This window comes from Podarcis pityusensis (assembly GCF_964106645.2).
Source record: "Podarcis pityusensis genome assembly, chromosome: 1".
Classification (NCBI taxonomy): domain Eukaryota; kingdom Metazoa; phylum Chordata; class Lepidosauria; order Squamata; family Lacertidae; genus Podarcis; species Podarcis pityusensis.
Window position 1 is genome coordinate 92142564 of NC_138028.1, and position 18520 is coordinate 92161083.

General features: G+C 42.3%; 1 protein-coding gene across 3 annotated transcripts in view; it reads left to right on the forward strand.

Annotated features, from left to right (window-relative positions):
• Window positions 1–18520, forward strand: part of SLC15A2 (solute carrier family 15 member 2) — a 78241-nt gene that overhangs the window by 38048 nt on the left and 21673 nt on the right. For all 3 annotated transcript variants that reach the window (XM_081007045.1, XM_081007046.1, XM_081007044.1), the window contains 9 exons: window positions 1255–1345; window positions 6778–6855; window positions 8753–8835; window positions 12956–13042; window positions 14016–14105; window positions 15757–15801; window positions 17104–17136; window positions 17365–17453; window positions 18312–18393. In XM_081007045.1, the coding sequence (XP_080863171.1) occupies window positions 1255–1345; window positions 6778–6855; window positions 8753–8835; window positions 12956–13042; window positions 14016–14105; window positions 15757–15801; window positions 17104–17136; window positions 17365–17453; window positions 18312–18393 (678 nt within the window). The remainder of the gene's footprint in view (window positions 1–1254; window positions 1346–6777; window positions 6856–8752; window positions 8836–12955; window positions 13043–14015; window positions 14106–15756; window positions 15802–17103; window positions 17137–17364; window positions 17454–18311; window positions 18394–18520) is intronic.

The window sequence follows — 18520 nt, forward strand, 5'->3', positions numbered from 1 at the left end:
TTCAGAGTCAATAATGGTGAGAGGTGCCATTAGAGCAGCACTTTGGGGCAAACAGAGAGGGGCCCCACTCAGCAGGAGGAGCTACAAACACAGCAGGGCTGGCTTCCCACACTTTAAAGTACGTGAAGTAATGCACATTACCATCTTAAAGAGTCCCTTCTCTAAGTCCAGAATCAAAATCATCTAACTGTGCTACTCACATTAGAGTATAGCTGAATAGCTGTAAATTGGCCAAGGCTTCTGAGCACATATTGAGTCTGAGTTTTTTTATTTCGCTGGTGGCTCTTTGCTCTGCTCTGTCATCCACAATTAAATAAGTGATTGTGCAACCTGAATCTTTGGCCTATTACCTGGAAACTTGTTGCTCTTGCCTGGTTCTAACTTCCTGAGCTGGGCAACTGGAACACTTTTGATTTCGATGGCTTATTTTTAGTTGTGTTCTGATTAATGAAAAGGAGCAGCCATAAGATTCTGCATGGCTTTGCTAGCTTTTTTAGAATGCCCTGGCATAAGGCATGGCTGGCTGGCTGGAATCCACACTGTAGCATTTTGTTGTAAATTCCACCTGTATCTGCATGTCATGCATATTAGTAATATCAGTTCTTCTTCTGTGCTCCTGGTTAGCATAAGCAAAAGTTAACAGCCCCTTGAATTTGTCTAGCAAGGATATTTTTAGCCTACAGAAGTAGGTTCCGTTGAAATAAATGAGCTAACACTACGAAGCAAATGTACTTAAGGCTGAAATGTAATTTATATAATCCCAATTATTTCTTGCCTAACTATGGCTTCACTTTGCCAACTTCTTCCACCCTTTTCCTTATCTGAGCTGTTGGTGTATGCTTTTTATAATGAATATGTTTCTTTTCCTATTTATGTTTTTTGGGAGAATATTGCCTAGCCATGATGAGTGCTGTCAAGCACTGCCAAGTTGGATTGAATGAGGCTATATTGGGACTCAATTAAAATGCTCCTTCTGAATAAGTAACTGCTACTCTCTTTGTAAATCCCCCTCCCTCCATCATGCAAAGAGAAGAGAATCTTTCCTTCTACTTGTGTGTTTATATAGAAGTGTGAAGAAAGAGAGAGAATCTATATCTTGCCTTGATTTTAACCTTGCATTTTATTTTAGGTCAATACAAATGTATAATTCATAGTGGAGTGGAATTGATGGAGCCCCATTGACAAATCCATTTCTATGTTTCTAAGCAGTGTTTAAAAAACCTCTGATGTTGATTTGATCTTCTTTCATTTCAGGGCCAGGAAAGAAGCAAGTTCTTCTCTGTCTTCTACCTGTCTATTAATGCAGGAAGTCTGATCTCTACTTTCCTTACCCCTGTACTGAGAGGTCAGTGTTGATTAACAACATGGATGGATGATATTCCCCCAGATATTGTTGGGCTACAACTCCCATCATTCTTGACCATTAGCCATGCATGGTGCGGCAATAGGAGCTGGAGTCTAAGAACATCTGAAAGGCCACCGGTTTCCCAGCATTGATTTAGAATGAAGGTGGGAATTAGATGCAGCATGACTATCCCACTCCCTTAGCTAATTGGGTTTTCCTGACTTCCACGTGAATAAAATCATATGTCTGTTTAGAGTGACTAGACCACTGTGATTCTGCTGAAAGAACAGAGAGAAGTTGTTTTTAAAACGGGATACGATTTGTATGTACAGTGGTGCCTCGCAAGACGAAATTAATTCGTTCCGCAAGTCTCTTCGTCTTGCGAGTTTTTCGTCTTGCGATGCACGGTTTCCCATAGGAATGCATTGAAAATCAATTAATGCGTTCCTAGGGAAACCGCCTTCAGACCAGGTCCGGGGACAGTCTGTCCCCCGACCTCTTCTGAAGGCTGGGGGGGGGGGGGAACAAGGGCTTCTGAAGGCTGGGGGGGCTGGGGGGGGAACAAGGGCTTCGCTGCCGACCCCCAGCATTTTAAAATCTCCCCGGGACACGGGGAGATTTTAAAATGCTGGGGGTCGGCAGCGAACGCTTCGCTGATCCCGGGACGGCAGACAGCTCTGCGCCGGCATCCAGAGCGGGGCGGGACTTAGCGCCCCGCTCGGGATGGCGGCGCAGATCTGCCTGCAGTCCCGGGACGGCAGACAGCTTTGCGCGGCCATCTGGAGCGGGGCGGGCTTCGCCCCCGGCTCCCGATGGCTGCGCAGAGCTGCGCTGATCCCGGGACGGCAGACAGCTCTGCGCTGGCATCCAGAGCGGGGCGGGACTTCTCTGCTGTCCCGGGGAGATTTTAAAATGCTGGGGGTCGGCAGCGAACGCTTCGCTCCCGCCCGCCAGCATTTTAAGATCGCCCGGGGCAGCGGAGAAGTCTCCGCTGTCCCGGGAAGGCAGGCGGCGGGGAGCAAAGACTTTTGCCCCCCGCCGGCCTTCAGAAGAGGTCCAGGACCTCTTCTGAAGGCCGGCTGTGGGCGAAAGTCTTTGCTCCCGACCGCCAGCAATTTAAAACAGGTCCCCGGAGATTTCCCTATGGGCTTTCGTCTTGCGAAGCAAGCCCATAGGGAAATTCGTCTTGCGAAGCGCCTCTGAAACAGAAAACCCTTTCGTCTTGCGGGTTTTCCGTCTTGCGAGGCATTCGTCTTGCGGGGTACCACTGTACAGCACTGGAACTTGGAGGGCTCCACAAAGAACACAACAGAACCCCATTCCCCCTTAAGGAGGCGGAAACATATGGATGACTCTTTAGAAACAGTGCCAGGGCAGTCTGGGGAATGGGAGGCATGGAAGCAGGAGGTCCACCTAACCAGCCTTCTCTACTTGGGGAAGGATTGCAAACATGGAGTTCATGTTCCTTGAGTGAGTGGATCAGAGATTAGAGGACAAGGTGGAGATCTCAGAGTTGCACATGGACCTCCAGTTCACCAGAACAGCATGGTAGGCTGAATGCCTGTGCCTATGCTTATGCACTATAGTGGGGTGTGGGGAGAGAAAAGGAGGAAACAATGCTCTTTTATCTGGTAGGGAGATTCCTTCATGTGCAGGTGCTGTACCCATGTTTCAAAGGATTGTGTCGTGTTTGTTTGTTTATTTGTCTGTTTGTTTTAAGTACCATAAGACTTTCTGTGATATAAACATTGAAGAGAAGATGTGATTGAGTAAGCTCAGTTATGGATCCAACTTGCAATACAATACAAATCTTTATTATGGCCATAGACCAGCATTTAAAATCTGAATAAGCGCTTTAGAAAGCTAAAAGGTATTAAAGCACAAGGTGAATATAAAAGTCTATAAGAATTTTAAAGAAACTAAAAGAATCCAAAAGAAGGGTCAGGAACATTGGACGGGTGTGGAAGAGCACAAAAGGTTGATATATAAAGGCTTTAACTATTACTTAAAGAGCACTCTGATATGTTAATTATAACTGATTTATGGCACAGGTCATCCTCCTATGACTCTGGAGCGCTGCTATGCAGAACCTAGCAACACTATACGTTGCAGCAGGATCCAACTTGCATTTTCCCAGCTTCTGCTCGTGATCTTTATTCCATTCCCAAACAGAAGGGCTGCTACCCTCAGACCAGCACAGAGTTCAGTACTCTAAATCCCATTGAGTTAAAAGCACAGACTGGGCTATGACCAACAGATCTGGGACAAACAAAATGGTAGTCATTACAAGATAATGCCAGCCTGCCAGAGATGCCATGCTCTTTTGCTTGTCCTATATTGTTTCACTGAAGGGAACAATGTAGGAAGGAGGAAATATATTACAGGGAGTCAGATAAAGGAGTTTTCCCTCCTGGTCTCATCTTCTCCCATAGAGAAGACATGACAAATACTGTAGATTCCGGCATATAAGATGACTTTTTAACCCCGGAAAAAAGGTTAAAAAGTCGGGGGTCGTCTTATATGCTGGGTATGGCTGCAGTGGGCGGCAGGCTCCACTCCACACTGGGAGGAAGCTGCCCGGTGAAGCTGCCCAGCGATGCTAAGCTGGCTTCGCTGGGCGGCTTCCTCCCAGCACGGAGCCCGATGCCCACTGCTATTTTGGAAGTTGCCAAAGCTCCCGCCGCCGCAGTGGGCAGCGGGCTCCGCTCCGTGCCAGGAGGAAGCTGCCCGGTGAAGCTGCCCAGAATTATACATTCTGGAGTGTGCCCAGAGAAATAATTTAGGATAATAACATAATACCAATTTCTCTTCTACATCACAGCAACTTTCAGGAGCATTATAGATTTGCAAAAGTTTTTAGTTAATGTGCCAAACTGAGTAAAGTTCTCTCCTGACCACCAAGTTGCAAAAGCCCATTTCAATCAAAACATCACTACCACCCTGATATTTAATATGTCCAAGTTAGGCCAAATGCCTCCCATTTCTTGCTTCGTGTTTTGACTTCTCTATTTGGTAGCAGAAGTATGATAGCAACGTATTGAGAACAGTTGAGATGTTGTTAGGGCCAGGCCACGTTCATTCTGGGATCTTCAAAACAGCAGTAGAGGCAGAATTATGCAGCTTGCTCTGCGTTAGAGAATATATAAATCTGCCATACATCATGTCAGACTGTGTAGATCAGCACTGTCTACACTGGCTGCCAGCAGGTCTCCAGGATTTGAGACTGGGATATTCCTTGCCCTACCTGGAAATGCCAGGGATTGAAATTGGGACCTTCTTCCTGAAAAACAGATGCTCTACAACTTCATTATGATCTTTCTCCATACTGTATATGTTCTTTCTTGAGAGCTGGTGGAACGCAGCATGACATCACCTGGTGAGCATAATCTAGTGGGATCACAAGTTTGCAGACCTTTGTAAATCACATTGCCTTTGACTTTGTATGGCCACCTATCCATAATCATCCAGTGAGACCTATGCCAGAAAACACTGCCCTAAAGTTCCCCGGCCAGTCTCCCACCCATACACTGACCAGATAGACCCGTTGAGCTTCAGCAAAATTGTTGTGTTCTGTGTTTTCAGCCCATGTCCTGAGATGCAAGGAGTGAAAGCAGACAGAACAAGAGGTTACCTTTAACATTGCACAGAGCAGCTCTCAGGAGAAAAACAATCACATCCACAGGAGCAAAGAGAGGACAGTTTGTGTGTCTTGTGTGTCTTGTGTGTTGTTTTTGAAACCTATTTAATGTCTGGGGTTGGATTGGGAACTTGCTTGCCTTCTATATTTAATCTAAAGTACAAGGCAGAAAGCAAAGCTATTTACCTGTGTCAGCACTGGTAAGTAGCTGCTGCTCAGAACATTTTGTAGCTGATTGAAAAGGAAGCTTCTTTTAGGCTCTGCATCTTATATCAACACAGGTCAATGCCAGGACAAATAAATATTGTGGCATGGTGCAGAGTGGAATGAGGATGTTTGGTTCTTAAGAGTCTTCCTTGAAGAGAAAAAAGAAGCACATTCCCTTTAAAACTTGGCTGTTTTGTGTGGTCTCTGTGGCTACTATATTGAGCAAGCCAATGTCCCAAACAGCTAAAAACGTCCTCTGGTGAAAATCAGAAATAACATGGGCAGTTCTGGACTATCAAATTTCAGCTTATGCCTCTGAAAGCAAAATACTGTAAATAACCCAACATTAGGCACAAACACAAAGGCAGCATTATAAACTTTAGATAAATATGTCACACATTAATAATGACCAGTATTTTTTTTTTATCCTGTTGGTGTTCAGCTGTGAAATTGTTTTGTTTTCATTTGTTCCAGTGCAGAACAAACAGCATCTTTGCAACCACTTCTCCTGGAATATTTGTAGCTGGGTGTATGTAACCCTTGATTCAGAAGTTGGGCCACATTCATGAGTCTAGAGGTTTCTCTCTGACTTTCACTGTGTTCTGGCTTGAGTACCCAGCCAGGTGAGCCTGGGACTCCAGTCTGGATGCCTGGGTAACTGTTCCCTCCCCATCACTTTCACACCTACTGCATATATCCAGGCACACACTGTTGGGAAGTGTTCTTATCAACAAAGTAATGTTGTGGCTTTTGGAGTCAGTGCAATGTTAAGGTTTTGTGTATGGAAGATTAATTAAGGCAGGAGCTGTCAACAACCATTTTGGGGCAAGTTTGCAGATTGGATAAATGGGCACACATTTAAAGCACATCCAATGCACATTTGAAGCATACAATTCCACCCCCCAAACCAAGAAACTTGGCCCTTCCCAGATACAGCAATTCCCAGCACCCTTAACAAACCAAATTTCCCAGGATTATTGCAGGGAGGGTTATGTGTTTTAAATGTGCATGAGATGCACTTTTTAAAGTCATTTGCATCACACACACACACCACAACCTAGCACATACCATAACCTAGCCTATTGGCTACAATAAAATGCTTCTTTTGAGTTTAATTTCAATGAATGTAGGGGAAACTGCAGGCACCAGAGAAAGGTTCTGTGGGCACATGTGAGCCTACAGGTGCCCTTGACTTTAAGCACCAGTTCATACAATTTTTTAAATATTATTCATTACCCACCCTTCACCAGCTGGCTCTGGGGCAGGTTACGACAATTTTAAAATTCAACATTAAAAATAGTTAGAACAAATTACAGTCACAGGAATTGCTCTCAGAATGCCACATCCTGAGAAGTCTTAGAAAGTGAGCAGAGCCCTAGGCACGTTATTTCCTGATCTGCATACATTCTGAGCCACTCACAAAACTGATGCAGTGCATGCAGGTATACTAAGGAAAACCTGTCCTGTGTTGACTTCAAGCAAAGAAACAGGTGGTAATGGGCATCTCTTTTTATTATGGCATTGGAAGGAAGGGTGGAAATCAGAATTGAAACATGATGAAAGGGAGTTCTGTTTCTGCTTCTCTTAGGTGATGTGGAGTGCTTTGGTGGAGACTGCTATGCCTTAGCTTTTGGTGTTCCTGCTGCTCTCATGGTCATCGCTCTCAGTAAGTAGGTGGTGCTGTAACAGAGCAGCGGCAGTGCTAACATCTTATCTACCCCTTTGCAATACTGTATTGCTTGAAACAGAGCAACTGGATGTATAGTCGCTCACAGCAGAGAATCAGTGTCCACCCAGAGGCCCGGAGAAATGCTGCCTTTTGCTTTGGAGAGAACAATCTGTGCAATGAAAAAGGCAGTGTTTCCTACCACCACCCACCACCCACCCCAGCTTCTATTTGTCTAGCTGCTTTAATGCCCTCTGGAATAGAAGTCTTCCCAGCAAAGACTAGGAGATGCCACTAGACAGCAGCTGATGTTGCAGGAATGGTCCCCCTTCACACACACCAAACAAAACCCAACAACATGCCAGCAGAATCCTAGAAGCCTCCTGTTTACCACATGGTTCCTTTGTATTCGTGTACTGTGCTTATTGGATATCATCTGACATTACTGTTTAAAAAGTACATCACAGAAGCAGTCAAGGGAAAACATGCCAGCAAATGCTGCAGTTCTTTTCTTTCACTTTTTTTTAAAAAAAAGTCTACCCAAAATGGATTTGTTGCTGTTCCTGCTATTTGTTGATATGGCTGCAGATCCTTCAGTGATATGAGGTGGGCACAACTAAGTTTCAGAGCATATATTGGAATGGACCAAAGCTAAGATTTTAGTTAGTTCCCTTCCCCCTCCAAATTGGGTTATTAATAATTATGGCTCAAGGTACGCACGCACACATGTGCGCGCGCACACACACACACACACACACACAGAAGCCCAGATTAAATGCCAATTCAAAGCATGCTTCTATTTTACTTGTGTGTTTCTTTACATGTATACTGTGTGCATGCCAACACATGCCTGTGATAGCAACAAAATTAAATGCCAGAACAAATCAGATGACTGGACCATTTAGTCCAGTATTTCATTTGTTACAGTGACAAATGAAAAAAATAATAATCAGATTTTGAGTATTTTTTTATGCATGATGGTTTTCAAATCTGCTCTTGCTTGTGTTGGGTTAGGCAAAATTTAAAAACTACTTTGTCCAGAATGCTCAATCGCACCACAGATGCCTCCCTCCATCCCACATCGTTCTCTTCTCCATGAGCAATTAAGCACAACGTAGATAGTGGGGACATCCAACAAAGCTAAGTGTTGGAAGTTTCAGGGCAGACAAAAGAAAATGCTTCTTCACACAGCACATAGTCAAACTATGGAATTTGCTCCCGCTAGATGTATTAACGGCCACCAACTTGGATGCATTTGAAAGAGCAGCAGATGAATTCATGGAGGATAAAGCTGTCAATGGCTACTTGCCATAATGGATACATTCTCCCTCATCTGTCAGAGGCAGCATGCCTCTGAATACCAATTGCTGGGGATCTTGCTGTTGTGCTCAGATTATTCTCAAGGGCTTCTGCTGGGCTTCCAATTTAGCCACTCCCAAAACAGGATGCTGGAATAGATGGGACTTTGGCCTGGCTCTGCAGGGCTTTTTGTAACTTCTTGTGTTGAATTATGGAGTGGATGTGCAGGTGTATGCGCCAGCACCTCCTCCACACTTTATCCCCACCCCCCCTGCATTATTTGAACACCTAAATAAAGTTTATAGCAATCAATGTTTGGGGACACTTAGATTTTTTTAAAAAATGCATTCTTTGTCTCAATGGACACACTCTTCGTAAGATTTCTAAAGCAGTGGAAAGTGCTTCTGCTTGGTCAAGGTGAGGCACCTGAGTTTTGACTGTGCATCCTGCCTACTGAATCCCTCTTTGCCACTTTCCGTTCTATTCTGAAAGGTCCCTGTACCCCCAGGACCAACTATGAAAGTTTCTTCATGCAGATGCCTAGCTACATTGGATGTGCAGTAACTCCTTTTACATTCAAACCACACTTCTTTTATAGTTGTGTTTATTGCTGGAAATGGAATGTACAAAAAGACTCCACCAGAAGGAAATATCTTACTCGAAATTTGCAAGTGTATTGGGGTAAGTGTGTTTCTTAGATATCCTTTTCATGCATGACTCTGAGACTGTAAAATCATATTTTTCACATGTCTGACCCTGATGTTAATTGATTAGCCATATGAGTTTTACAGTGCAATCCTATATAGATTTGCTTAGAAATAAATTCCACTGCAGTGGAATCATGCCCACTGCTGCTGCTTCTGGCCTCTATGTTGCACACAAACAGGCCCTGGGCAGAATACCTGATCAACACAATGAAGCAGAGGAGGGGCGGGCAGCCAACATTATCCTGCTCCCTGCTGGATATACTGATTATCTCCACTCTTTCAGTCATCTGCGTAGGGCTTTTATGTCAATGATTCCAAGAGCCAGCTTCAGATTGGAGAAGGGACTTTAGCCAAGTAGCCATTCAGACTCAAAGGTAATACATGGGAATATTTTGTCCAACTTCTCTCAAAGCATAACTGCATGTTGGATCTAAACCAGAGGGCTTGGGGCCAAAAACGTTCATTGGCTCCGCTGCTCAACATCCAGAATGGCTCCCTACCATCCATCATCCTGATTAGTATTACTTTACTCCAGCACTGAGGTCACTGTGACAATTTGCACAACAAGGCATTTGAGGCTTTAAAAAAAAAAAAGATTAGGAAAAATATAACTCAGGGGTGTGATGCAATGGACATGTGAAGAATTGTGAATGGTATGAATGGCTATATTACATCACTTTCTCATTCTCCCCTTCCTAGCATATTAGAATTCAGGGTTAACGAGTGAAATTGATTGGCACTGTATTAACTGCAGTCAAAATAAGTTGTTTCCCATACAATCATTAGTACATAATTATCATATGAAATTCATCACCAGAAGGTGTGGTGAGGGCCACTAGCTTAAGGTGGTTTCTTAAAATGGATTAAATAGCTTGCTAGGGAATGGGTTGCTCAGTGGCTATTAGCCATTACAGATAAATGGAAATTCTCTGTCCAAAGGAAGTGCAATTGATGATGAGGTGCTGGGTATGGCTGCCTCAATAATCATCACACCCTCCTCATTAACATAGGGTTGCCACTGCAGTGAGTAGGGCTCTCTGGGGATCTACTGTTGATCCTCTGGGCCTCCTGACACTTCTGTACCTTATCTCTGCTGTCATTGTTCATCTGCCTCCTCTGGACATGCAAGGAGTGAGGAGAGGGAGGAGGAAAAAACAGCATCCTTCACTTGCCTTGAATTCTCCATCTGGGTCTTGAAGGAGAGGGAAAGTAATGGCCAATGACAACAGCAGCAAGGAGGAGGTGGACTCTCTCAGGGATGGGGCCCACTTGGAGTTGGCATTGGGCCACTGACAAAATGTTGGGGTGAATGAAACTTGGTCCTACTTTTCAAGGACAGGAAACTTTTCTCTATCATCTATATTTTCCAGATCAACATTTCCAAAATAAATAAAAGGCAGAACCTATAAATTAGGGCTCTTTGTAGATGACCTAATGGTCACAACACCAGACCCCATAAGCATAGCAACCTCCCTAATCAGAGAACTCAACACATTTGCAATGGTGTCGGGCCTACAGGTAAATTTTACAAAGTCAGAAGCTATGTGCTTCAACATGCCTCCTCACACCCAAAAAGAACTCACGAAGGTCACCAAAATAAAACTTTGCCACACCAAGTTCAGATACCTAGGGGTACAAATAACCAGAAACCTCAATAAATTGTACCTCCACAACTACAAGCCCCTGTGGCAACAAATTAACAAAGACCTAAAGAGATGGAATAACATGAACTTCACTCTCTCAGACAAAATAGCCATTATCAAAATGATCATACTCCCAAAACTAACCTACCTATTCCAAACCCTCCCAATCTGGATCCCCTCAACCCAACACCGCAGTTGGCAGACAAAACTACACTCTTTCATCTTCTCACATAAAAAACCAAGAATAAGCCCCAAATACCTGCACCTCCCCACCTCAGAAGGAGGATGGGGAATCCCCAACACAGAAGCATATTACATTGCCAACCAAATACGCCATATAATCCCATATATACTCGAAGATGAGACAAAACAATGGGTACACCTAGAGAGGGACACAATTGAAAATACCTGCACCACAACATACCCACTCCTCCCAAACAAACTAAAGAAAATTCCCACAACACTCAACAGGTAGACACAGACCATGCTCAAAGCATGGAAAACACAAATAGGCAAACTATCCCCAACCCCATCCCCACTAATCCCCCTGGCGTACCACCCATTATTCCACCATGCAGCACAAAACCTGGCGAACCAAAGGCTTATATCGCCTAATAGACTTTTATAAAAATAACAAACCTTTGTCAACACAAGAAATACAAGGCAAACTAGAAGACACCCAAATGCCCTGGTTAACACAACACCAACTACATGCCCTCTTAAACAACCCAACAGTAAAATTAGCAGCAACTAGGCTCCTGACAACCTTCGAAAACCTCCTCCTAACAACAAAGGGAAACGGTAAAGGGACGGTATCCGCAATATACAAAATACTACTCTAAAATCCCACAACCCCCCTAGACGCAATCAAAAAACAATAAGAGAATGACATAGGCTATGAGATTAACCCCACTCAATGCACCAGAATGTGGTCTAAACCCCCCTTTAAATCCATATCAATGAAAAGAAAAGAACTCACACTGAAACTCACCTACAGGTGGTACCTAACACCAAGGAAACTAGCGCTAATACGCCCAGGAACCTCACCAAAATGCTGGAGAGGGTGCACCTCCACAGGCACATACCTCCACATGTGGTGGGAGTATCCCAAAATCCAACTATTCTGGACAACAGCCATACGAGAAATATGTAAAATACCTAAGCAAGTATTAGATATCACCCCAGAATTGGCCCTACTAAACATCTTCCAAGACAACAATGCCCATTTACACCACAAAGAACTCATAACCCACCTACTTTCAGCAGCCAGAAACACCATAACCAGACACTGGAGAGACCTGTCAGGAGTAAGCATGGACCAATGGTACCAAATAGTATGGGAAACAGCCCTACTAGAAAAATTAACTAATAAACTGAAACTGACATGGGGACAAACAGAAGAAGACGCCTTCACCCCGGTATGGCTCCCCTTTATCACATACACAGCCCAACAAGACAATGACAATAATCCACCAACAGCATACAAATCAATATGGCTAACCTGATCCAAAACACCCACCCACCTCACTCACACACGAAAACAAAGATCACCACAGCCAATCACACCCTAGGCCAACCCCAACCTCTCTCACCACCAAAGGAACACAAGTAACGCTGACACCAAACTCTACATACATTAAGCATAATAGAAACATCGCCACCCGACCCCACCCCCATCCATCTTCCCTCCCCCCACTCCCCCTTTCTTTTTCCTTTCTTTCTTTTTTTTTTCTTCTCCCCCTAATGCCTCAACAAATGAAATGGATTTGTAAAAATGTTACACGGAAAAAAAATATGAGGCATTACACTTACTTCTGTAAAACAAGAAAATCCTTAATAAAATATTAGAAAAGCAAAAAATAATAATAATAATTCCAAAATAAAGGACACTGCAGATATGCGGTCAACTACAGATATGGAGCTTACCAGCAGCTGTTAAATGTTGCCCCTTTTTTCTTGTGAAAAGAAAAAGACCAAGAATTGCAGGAACAATATCAAGCATGCCACGCATGCCATGATTTGCTTTGCTGGACAAAGGGGTATAGAACCCAAGGCCTTATTCATACAACAAATGCCATTACCCAGAAAATAATATCCTTTGTGTCTTGTGGAAGTCATCCAATGAATCAACGAAAAGGATGAAACCTTATTTAAGACAGGGATGAGGAACTCGTGGCCTTCCAGATGTTGCTAGACTGCAATTCCCATCGTCCCTGACCACAGAATATGCTTGCTGGGGTTGATGAGAGTTAGTGTCCAATGGTATCTGAAGGGCCACAGGTTCTCCACTCATGATATATGGCATGAGAGTAGGGTCAATAAAACAATAGAAGATTGTGTAAGAAATGATGTAATTAATTGTAATGGGCTTTATGCAGTGGACTAAGTCAAACAAATGTAGGAGAAACTCCATAACCTACACATCTCTCAATTGCTTTTATTCCCCTCTAGTTTGCTGTTACAAACCGGATCAAAAATCGATCCCGGCACATTCCTAAAAGGGAGCACTGGCTGGACTGGGCCTCAGAAAAATACTCAGTAAGTCAATATTTGGATCTGAAGTATTTTAATATATATTCCTCCAGTAAGATGTGAGCTATCAGAGTATAACAGCTAGAATGTAGAAATGGATCAACTCTCATCATCATTCAAAATCACTGCAAGTGTCTCCTGAAGACCACTGTAAGTGTCTTCAGAGAATGTACAAAAAATACATTTCCCCCCCTAAATTGACTTCAGTTTTTTTGTGCATGTGTGCTTCCTTTATGGAATGAATACACATCTTTGCAACACTGCCCGGGAATCGTAGGGTGAATACAGGGAAACTGAAGCTCCCAAGATCAGCCATAGTGGAAATTTGTTTGTAAACTGTCCCTCTCCCAAAACAAAGCACCCAAGAACAGAGGAGTTTAGATCTGAACTAACCCAAGTTTGCCACCATGAGCACACTGTTCAGGAAGATGCATCCAATTCCAGCTCTGTGGTTAGTGTGCCTCTATTATAGGCATGTGTTTGTCAAAATCACACCTTACGATTTTAGTGTGTACCTGAAAAAGTAGTGTGTTCCCTGATACTGAGATACATTGATTTGGTGCAGTGCATGTCTGCCTACCCGTTTTCTTTGTTCCTCCCTTGTGCTTGCTATATTAGCTCACATTGTTTACAGTACATTTGCTCAAATATCCATAACCAGATCTGCCATGTGTGATTATTCTGCAGTAACTGGGTCACCCCAAATATGCATAGGCATAGCTCTCTTTGCATCAGCCTCCAAAGTCATTGCATCTAAAATGTTCCACAACGGAGCTGAACAGATTGAGAAGTACCTGAACACATCAACTGCAGAACTGGTGTACTTAAAGCATAAAAGTTGATAATAGGGAAAACACACATATTTTCCTACACAGAGTTCACCTCCATGCAGCAAAATTATAATGTCTGAGACTGTTGCTTGTAGACCTTTCTTTCCTACTAACCATTATTGCCTTTTGCTTTGTGTTTCCCTTCACAGAACCAACTGATAACTGAAGTTAAAATGGTGACACGGGTCCTGTTTCTCTTCATACCACTGCCAATGTTCTGGGCTCTCTTTGATCAACAGGTAATGTGCAGTACTATCTAGTGTGGCTTCACTGTACCCCTCAGCCCCAGTATCAAGATAATGCAGCTGCAGGACTTTTTTTCAGAACAGGAGCAATGACATCATTGGGTAAAGCACCAGGGTAATTGGCAGACACACTTTGTTCTGGCAAGTGATTGAGCTAGTAATAAGGCTTTCAGGTCCTTTCCTTTAATGGGGTTTCTGCATTACAGCAGGTTAGGTTAGCAATTTAAATGGCAGTAGTACATCTTTGCAAGCTTGTTTTCATTTCTAATAAAAAGCTTAAGGCTACATTTCAGCTGGGCTGAAGATCTTTTCTTAAATTTCAGTGTGCTTTGCAAGTTTAAACCTATGCAGCCAGAAGTAAACACCACTGTGATCAATGGAACTTACTCTCAAATGACTAGGTATAGGGATACAGACAGGGTACAAAAAAACCTTAGACTTTATGGTGCCACAGGACTCCTTGATTAGCTCCTGCCCTTCAGAATTTACCACTACACCACTGTGTATGAAAGTAAAAGGTGACCTTCACTGGTGACTTTCACAGTCTTATGTTGGGTTCTCTAGTTTTCTGAACTGTTTTTTTTAAAAAGCTGTCATGAAAATTCATCAGCAAATTGCTCCAAACATGCACAATTTTGTATGCAGTTTTACCTCCTAACACATATCATTGCAATGCAATTTCCCGTAATCTAATGCATTTTTAACTTCGCCAAACCTTTATTAGGCATTACAAGTATAGGCCATGATAAAACATCCATATATAAAATTTTAAAATATATACAAATAAACAGCCACGTAGAATATGTAATAATGAGGATTTTCATTGGAATTGCTTCTCACTAAATAGTGCCAATAGTATCTAAGAGATACTATTGACAAAAACTCAGCCACCCTTGCAGTTACTTCCAGGTTAATGTCAGACAGATAGAAACTGTATCTACTATGTATATGGGGCACATATACACTACAAGCCTATATCAAATTTATTTATACCAATTGTCACAATCAAGATAGATGATGAGATCCTACACACACTTACATGAGAATAAGTTCCATTGAACTCAATGGGACTTGCTTCTCAATAGACATGTGGTGGATTGCACAGATAAGCCCTTGAAGATGAATCCATCCCTAACTACCGTACTTATTTTCATTTTCATTGAGAAACATTGTTTCTGGGTTTCTTACAGCATTTGACTAACAGAAAAGGTATGAATAAGATACTTCCTTGTGTGGGAAATATACATGTCAAGAACTGGGTATTGCTTAGAAAATATTACATTTGATTCCATTTTTAAGAACAGCCTTCCTACCTTGGTTGTGTGCATAATTCTACCTGTTGCTTTAGCCTTTTCTTGGTTTGCTAAATGTGATTCTGTGGATTTTCTCCCTATTCAGAGGGTAGGCATTTAGGAAAAGAATTGGCAAGGTTCTGTTTCTGATAACAGATAAGGAGAAAATGCACATGCTTTCATTTAACTGCAATTATTATATATGTTAAGAATGTATGATGAATGCATTTTCATGTTCTGAACCTTAACAATATTTCATGGCCCTTTTTGGTAATTTGCTATTGCTTTTCTTTCCAATGTTGGCCATGCATGCAGTACTCCATGGTATTCATTTTGATCTGTTTTCTCCTTAGGGTTCTAGGTGGACACTGCAAGCCACTAAAATGAATGCTGACTTTGTAAGTAGATAGGGTTCATTCACGATAATTATATTTTTTCATTAAACAAATTCAAGTCAGTAGTTTAAATTATGGGCTGGCAGTGTAATAAAGGGTCACACTTCTATTGATTTTAAAATAAGTGCATCTCTAACGAAACAATAATTATAGACTTAATGACTAGTGGGGGGGCAGGACGGGAGAACAATTTAATATGGAATAGAAGAGATATGGAGAGTATCCTCCAGCAATTAATATATTTTGGCTCAGTGAAATTCTGAGAGTCCCTAAGGGAATTCCCATTTGCTCTTTAGCCTACTGTGTCATATTATTTATTTAACAAAAATTGTGTACTGCTTGATAATAAAAAGACCCTCTAAGCGATTTACAGATATATAAAATAAAACATCAAACTTTTCAGTAAAACCAGGTATTTAAAAGCTTTCAAAATATTATTAAACAGTAGCTAAAAATAGATAAAACACATTACGATCATCTTCGTGGTCTTCCACTTACTTTATCATAGTATTGTCATGATTTTCAGCCTACTTTGTATTATTACCATCAGCAACAACAGTAATGTTCAGTCAAGGTAGGCAAAGCCAGCTCAAAAGTGTTTTCATGCAGTGGGTGGACAAAATAGGATCTTGGACTTCTGGCTGAAACTCTCTTTGACTAAGGTTATTATATTAAGATGATGTCTCAGCAGAGAGTGAAAGGTGGCTGAATTATGGAAGCGCCCTTGCCTGATTTTGCAGTCTTTGACTTCTGCAAGTCTAAGAGGATGGAGGTCCTGCAAGGGTCTCATCATCTGAGTCCAAGAATGGTGGCAGGGCTGTGTCATTGCACTGGGAGGGCCCCAAATAAGATACTGACAGTTATCTCCATGAGGAAGTGGTCTGAATCTTGTCACCATTGGTGTCCACTGCTGTGCACTACAAGGTCTCAGAGGTCAGGAATGACCAGGCGACTGAGCAGGGCAGGGCTGAGAACATAGTTCCAGTAGAGCCTGACTGAGGAATCAGACAAATGCTCATGATACATTATGAAATTCATAAATAGATACAGTCCTGTTGTTAAACAAACAGTGTGTCCCTGTGGCTAGTCCCACGTCTGTTTAGAGATGTTGTCTAAATACAGTTTGGTCTGAAATGCAATGAAGTTTTCTGCTATAGGATCTCTGTTATGTTCGGCAGATGGCGTGCTTCTAAAGCATTGTTCCTTTCATCCTCCCGCATGTGTTAGCTGTCTGCTTCACTGATGTCAGTTCTGCCACAGTTCCCTTATTTTGTTTGCTAACTAGTTTCAATCCTTTAATTTCAGGGAGGGTTTGTCCTTCAACCTGACCAGATGCAGGTAAGGCAATGGTTGTCAGCTAGGGCACGTTGCTACTGTGTCGGAACTCATATTGATGGCACTGGCATAGCACCAGCGATTCGTTGTTTAACCACTTCATCTATATAATTACAGACTGTATCCTGGCATTCCATCAGCACCAGTTGTGAATTACTCCCTATGGTGTATTTAGGACTGTAGCCTAAGTTACCATAAATGGCTAATATAATGCATCATTTGGTTTTTCAGTTCTTAAATCCTCTCTTGATCCTTGTCTTCATCCCAGTTTTTGACTTCGGGCTGTACCCCTTGGTGAACCTGTGCAAATTTAATTTCACGTAAGTACCTGAACTTTCCCCCCTTTTATTTAGAAAATGCAGTACAGATTCATGGATGCACATACTCTTGTAGGTTGAAAATGTCTAAGATCAAGTATGGATAGTTTTATGATGGAGAGGTAACAGAAGGGAGAATCTCCTTCAATCTCTATAGCCTGTGAGTTCTAGGAAAATGTGGCCTACTAGTTAAAAAAAGATGGACTTTTCTGCAGCTTTTAGATATCCCCTCAAAGCAGAGGGACTGCATGCAAGCACCAGCATCTTCTAGTTTTAGTGGTTTGTGGTGGGAGGCACCAGTATTTTTACAACCTTCCAATCTTTTTCTGTCAAAGTAGAGCATCTTTACCTATTGAAACACTCTCCTAACTTGTGCTTCACTTCATTTAGCCCCAAGGGATATTCACACAAGCACAGATATCACATTTTGAAAATGTTGGTCGTGATAGGTGCTCTGGGAGATGTGCAATTTATTTCTTACATGCCTTCAGCACTTGTAGTTCAATAACCCAAGGCAATTTTTCTGTCTGCTGCCCTAGAAGGGAGTTGGAGGTAGATCATCAGTGGTGCTTTCCTCCACTTCACACATTAACTAAATGCCAAACAACGTTCCTTCCTAGAAGAGCTAAGGGGAAGATAATATGAAACTTGCTAGCACAGAGCATTTTTTAAATAGCTTATCAATTTGAATGGGCCTCGGTTATAGCCTCATAATAATATAATATGGAGGTTTTATGTTAAAAGAACAGCCTCTGTCTGTTCATATGGCTTAATGTGCAATGATCTTGGACTCAGAGGAATCGCATGATTCATCTTAAATTACACATTTTTTGTAATTAAGTTGTGTTTATTTACTATCAGACCCATTAAAAAGATGGCAACTGGCATGATCCTTGCGGGCCTGGCATTTGCAGTTGCAGCTGTTGTAGAACTCAGGATAGAGGTAAGCGCTGAGCAGCTGTATGAAGCAAAGAGGTAAAGATACATGCTTCCTACCTATATGTACCAATGCACTACCCATCCTCCCTGGTATTGGCTCCTGAATACACAATTTTAAAATACTCTAAGGT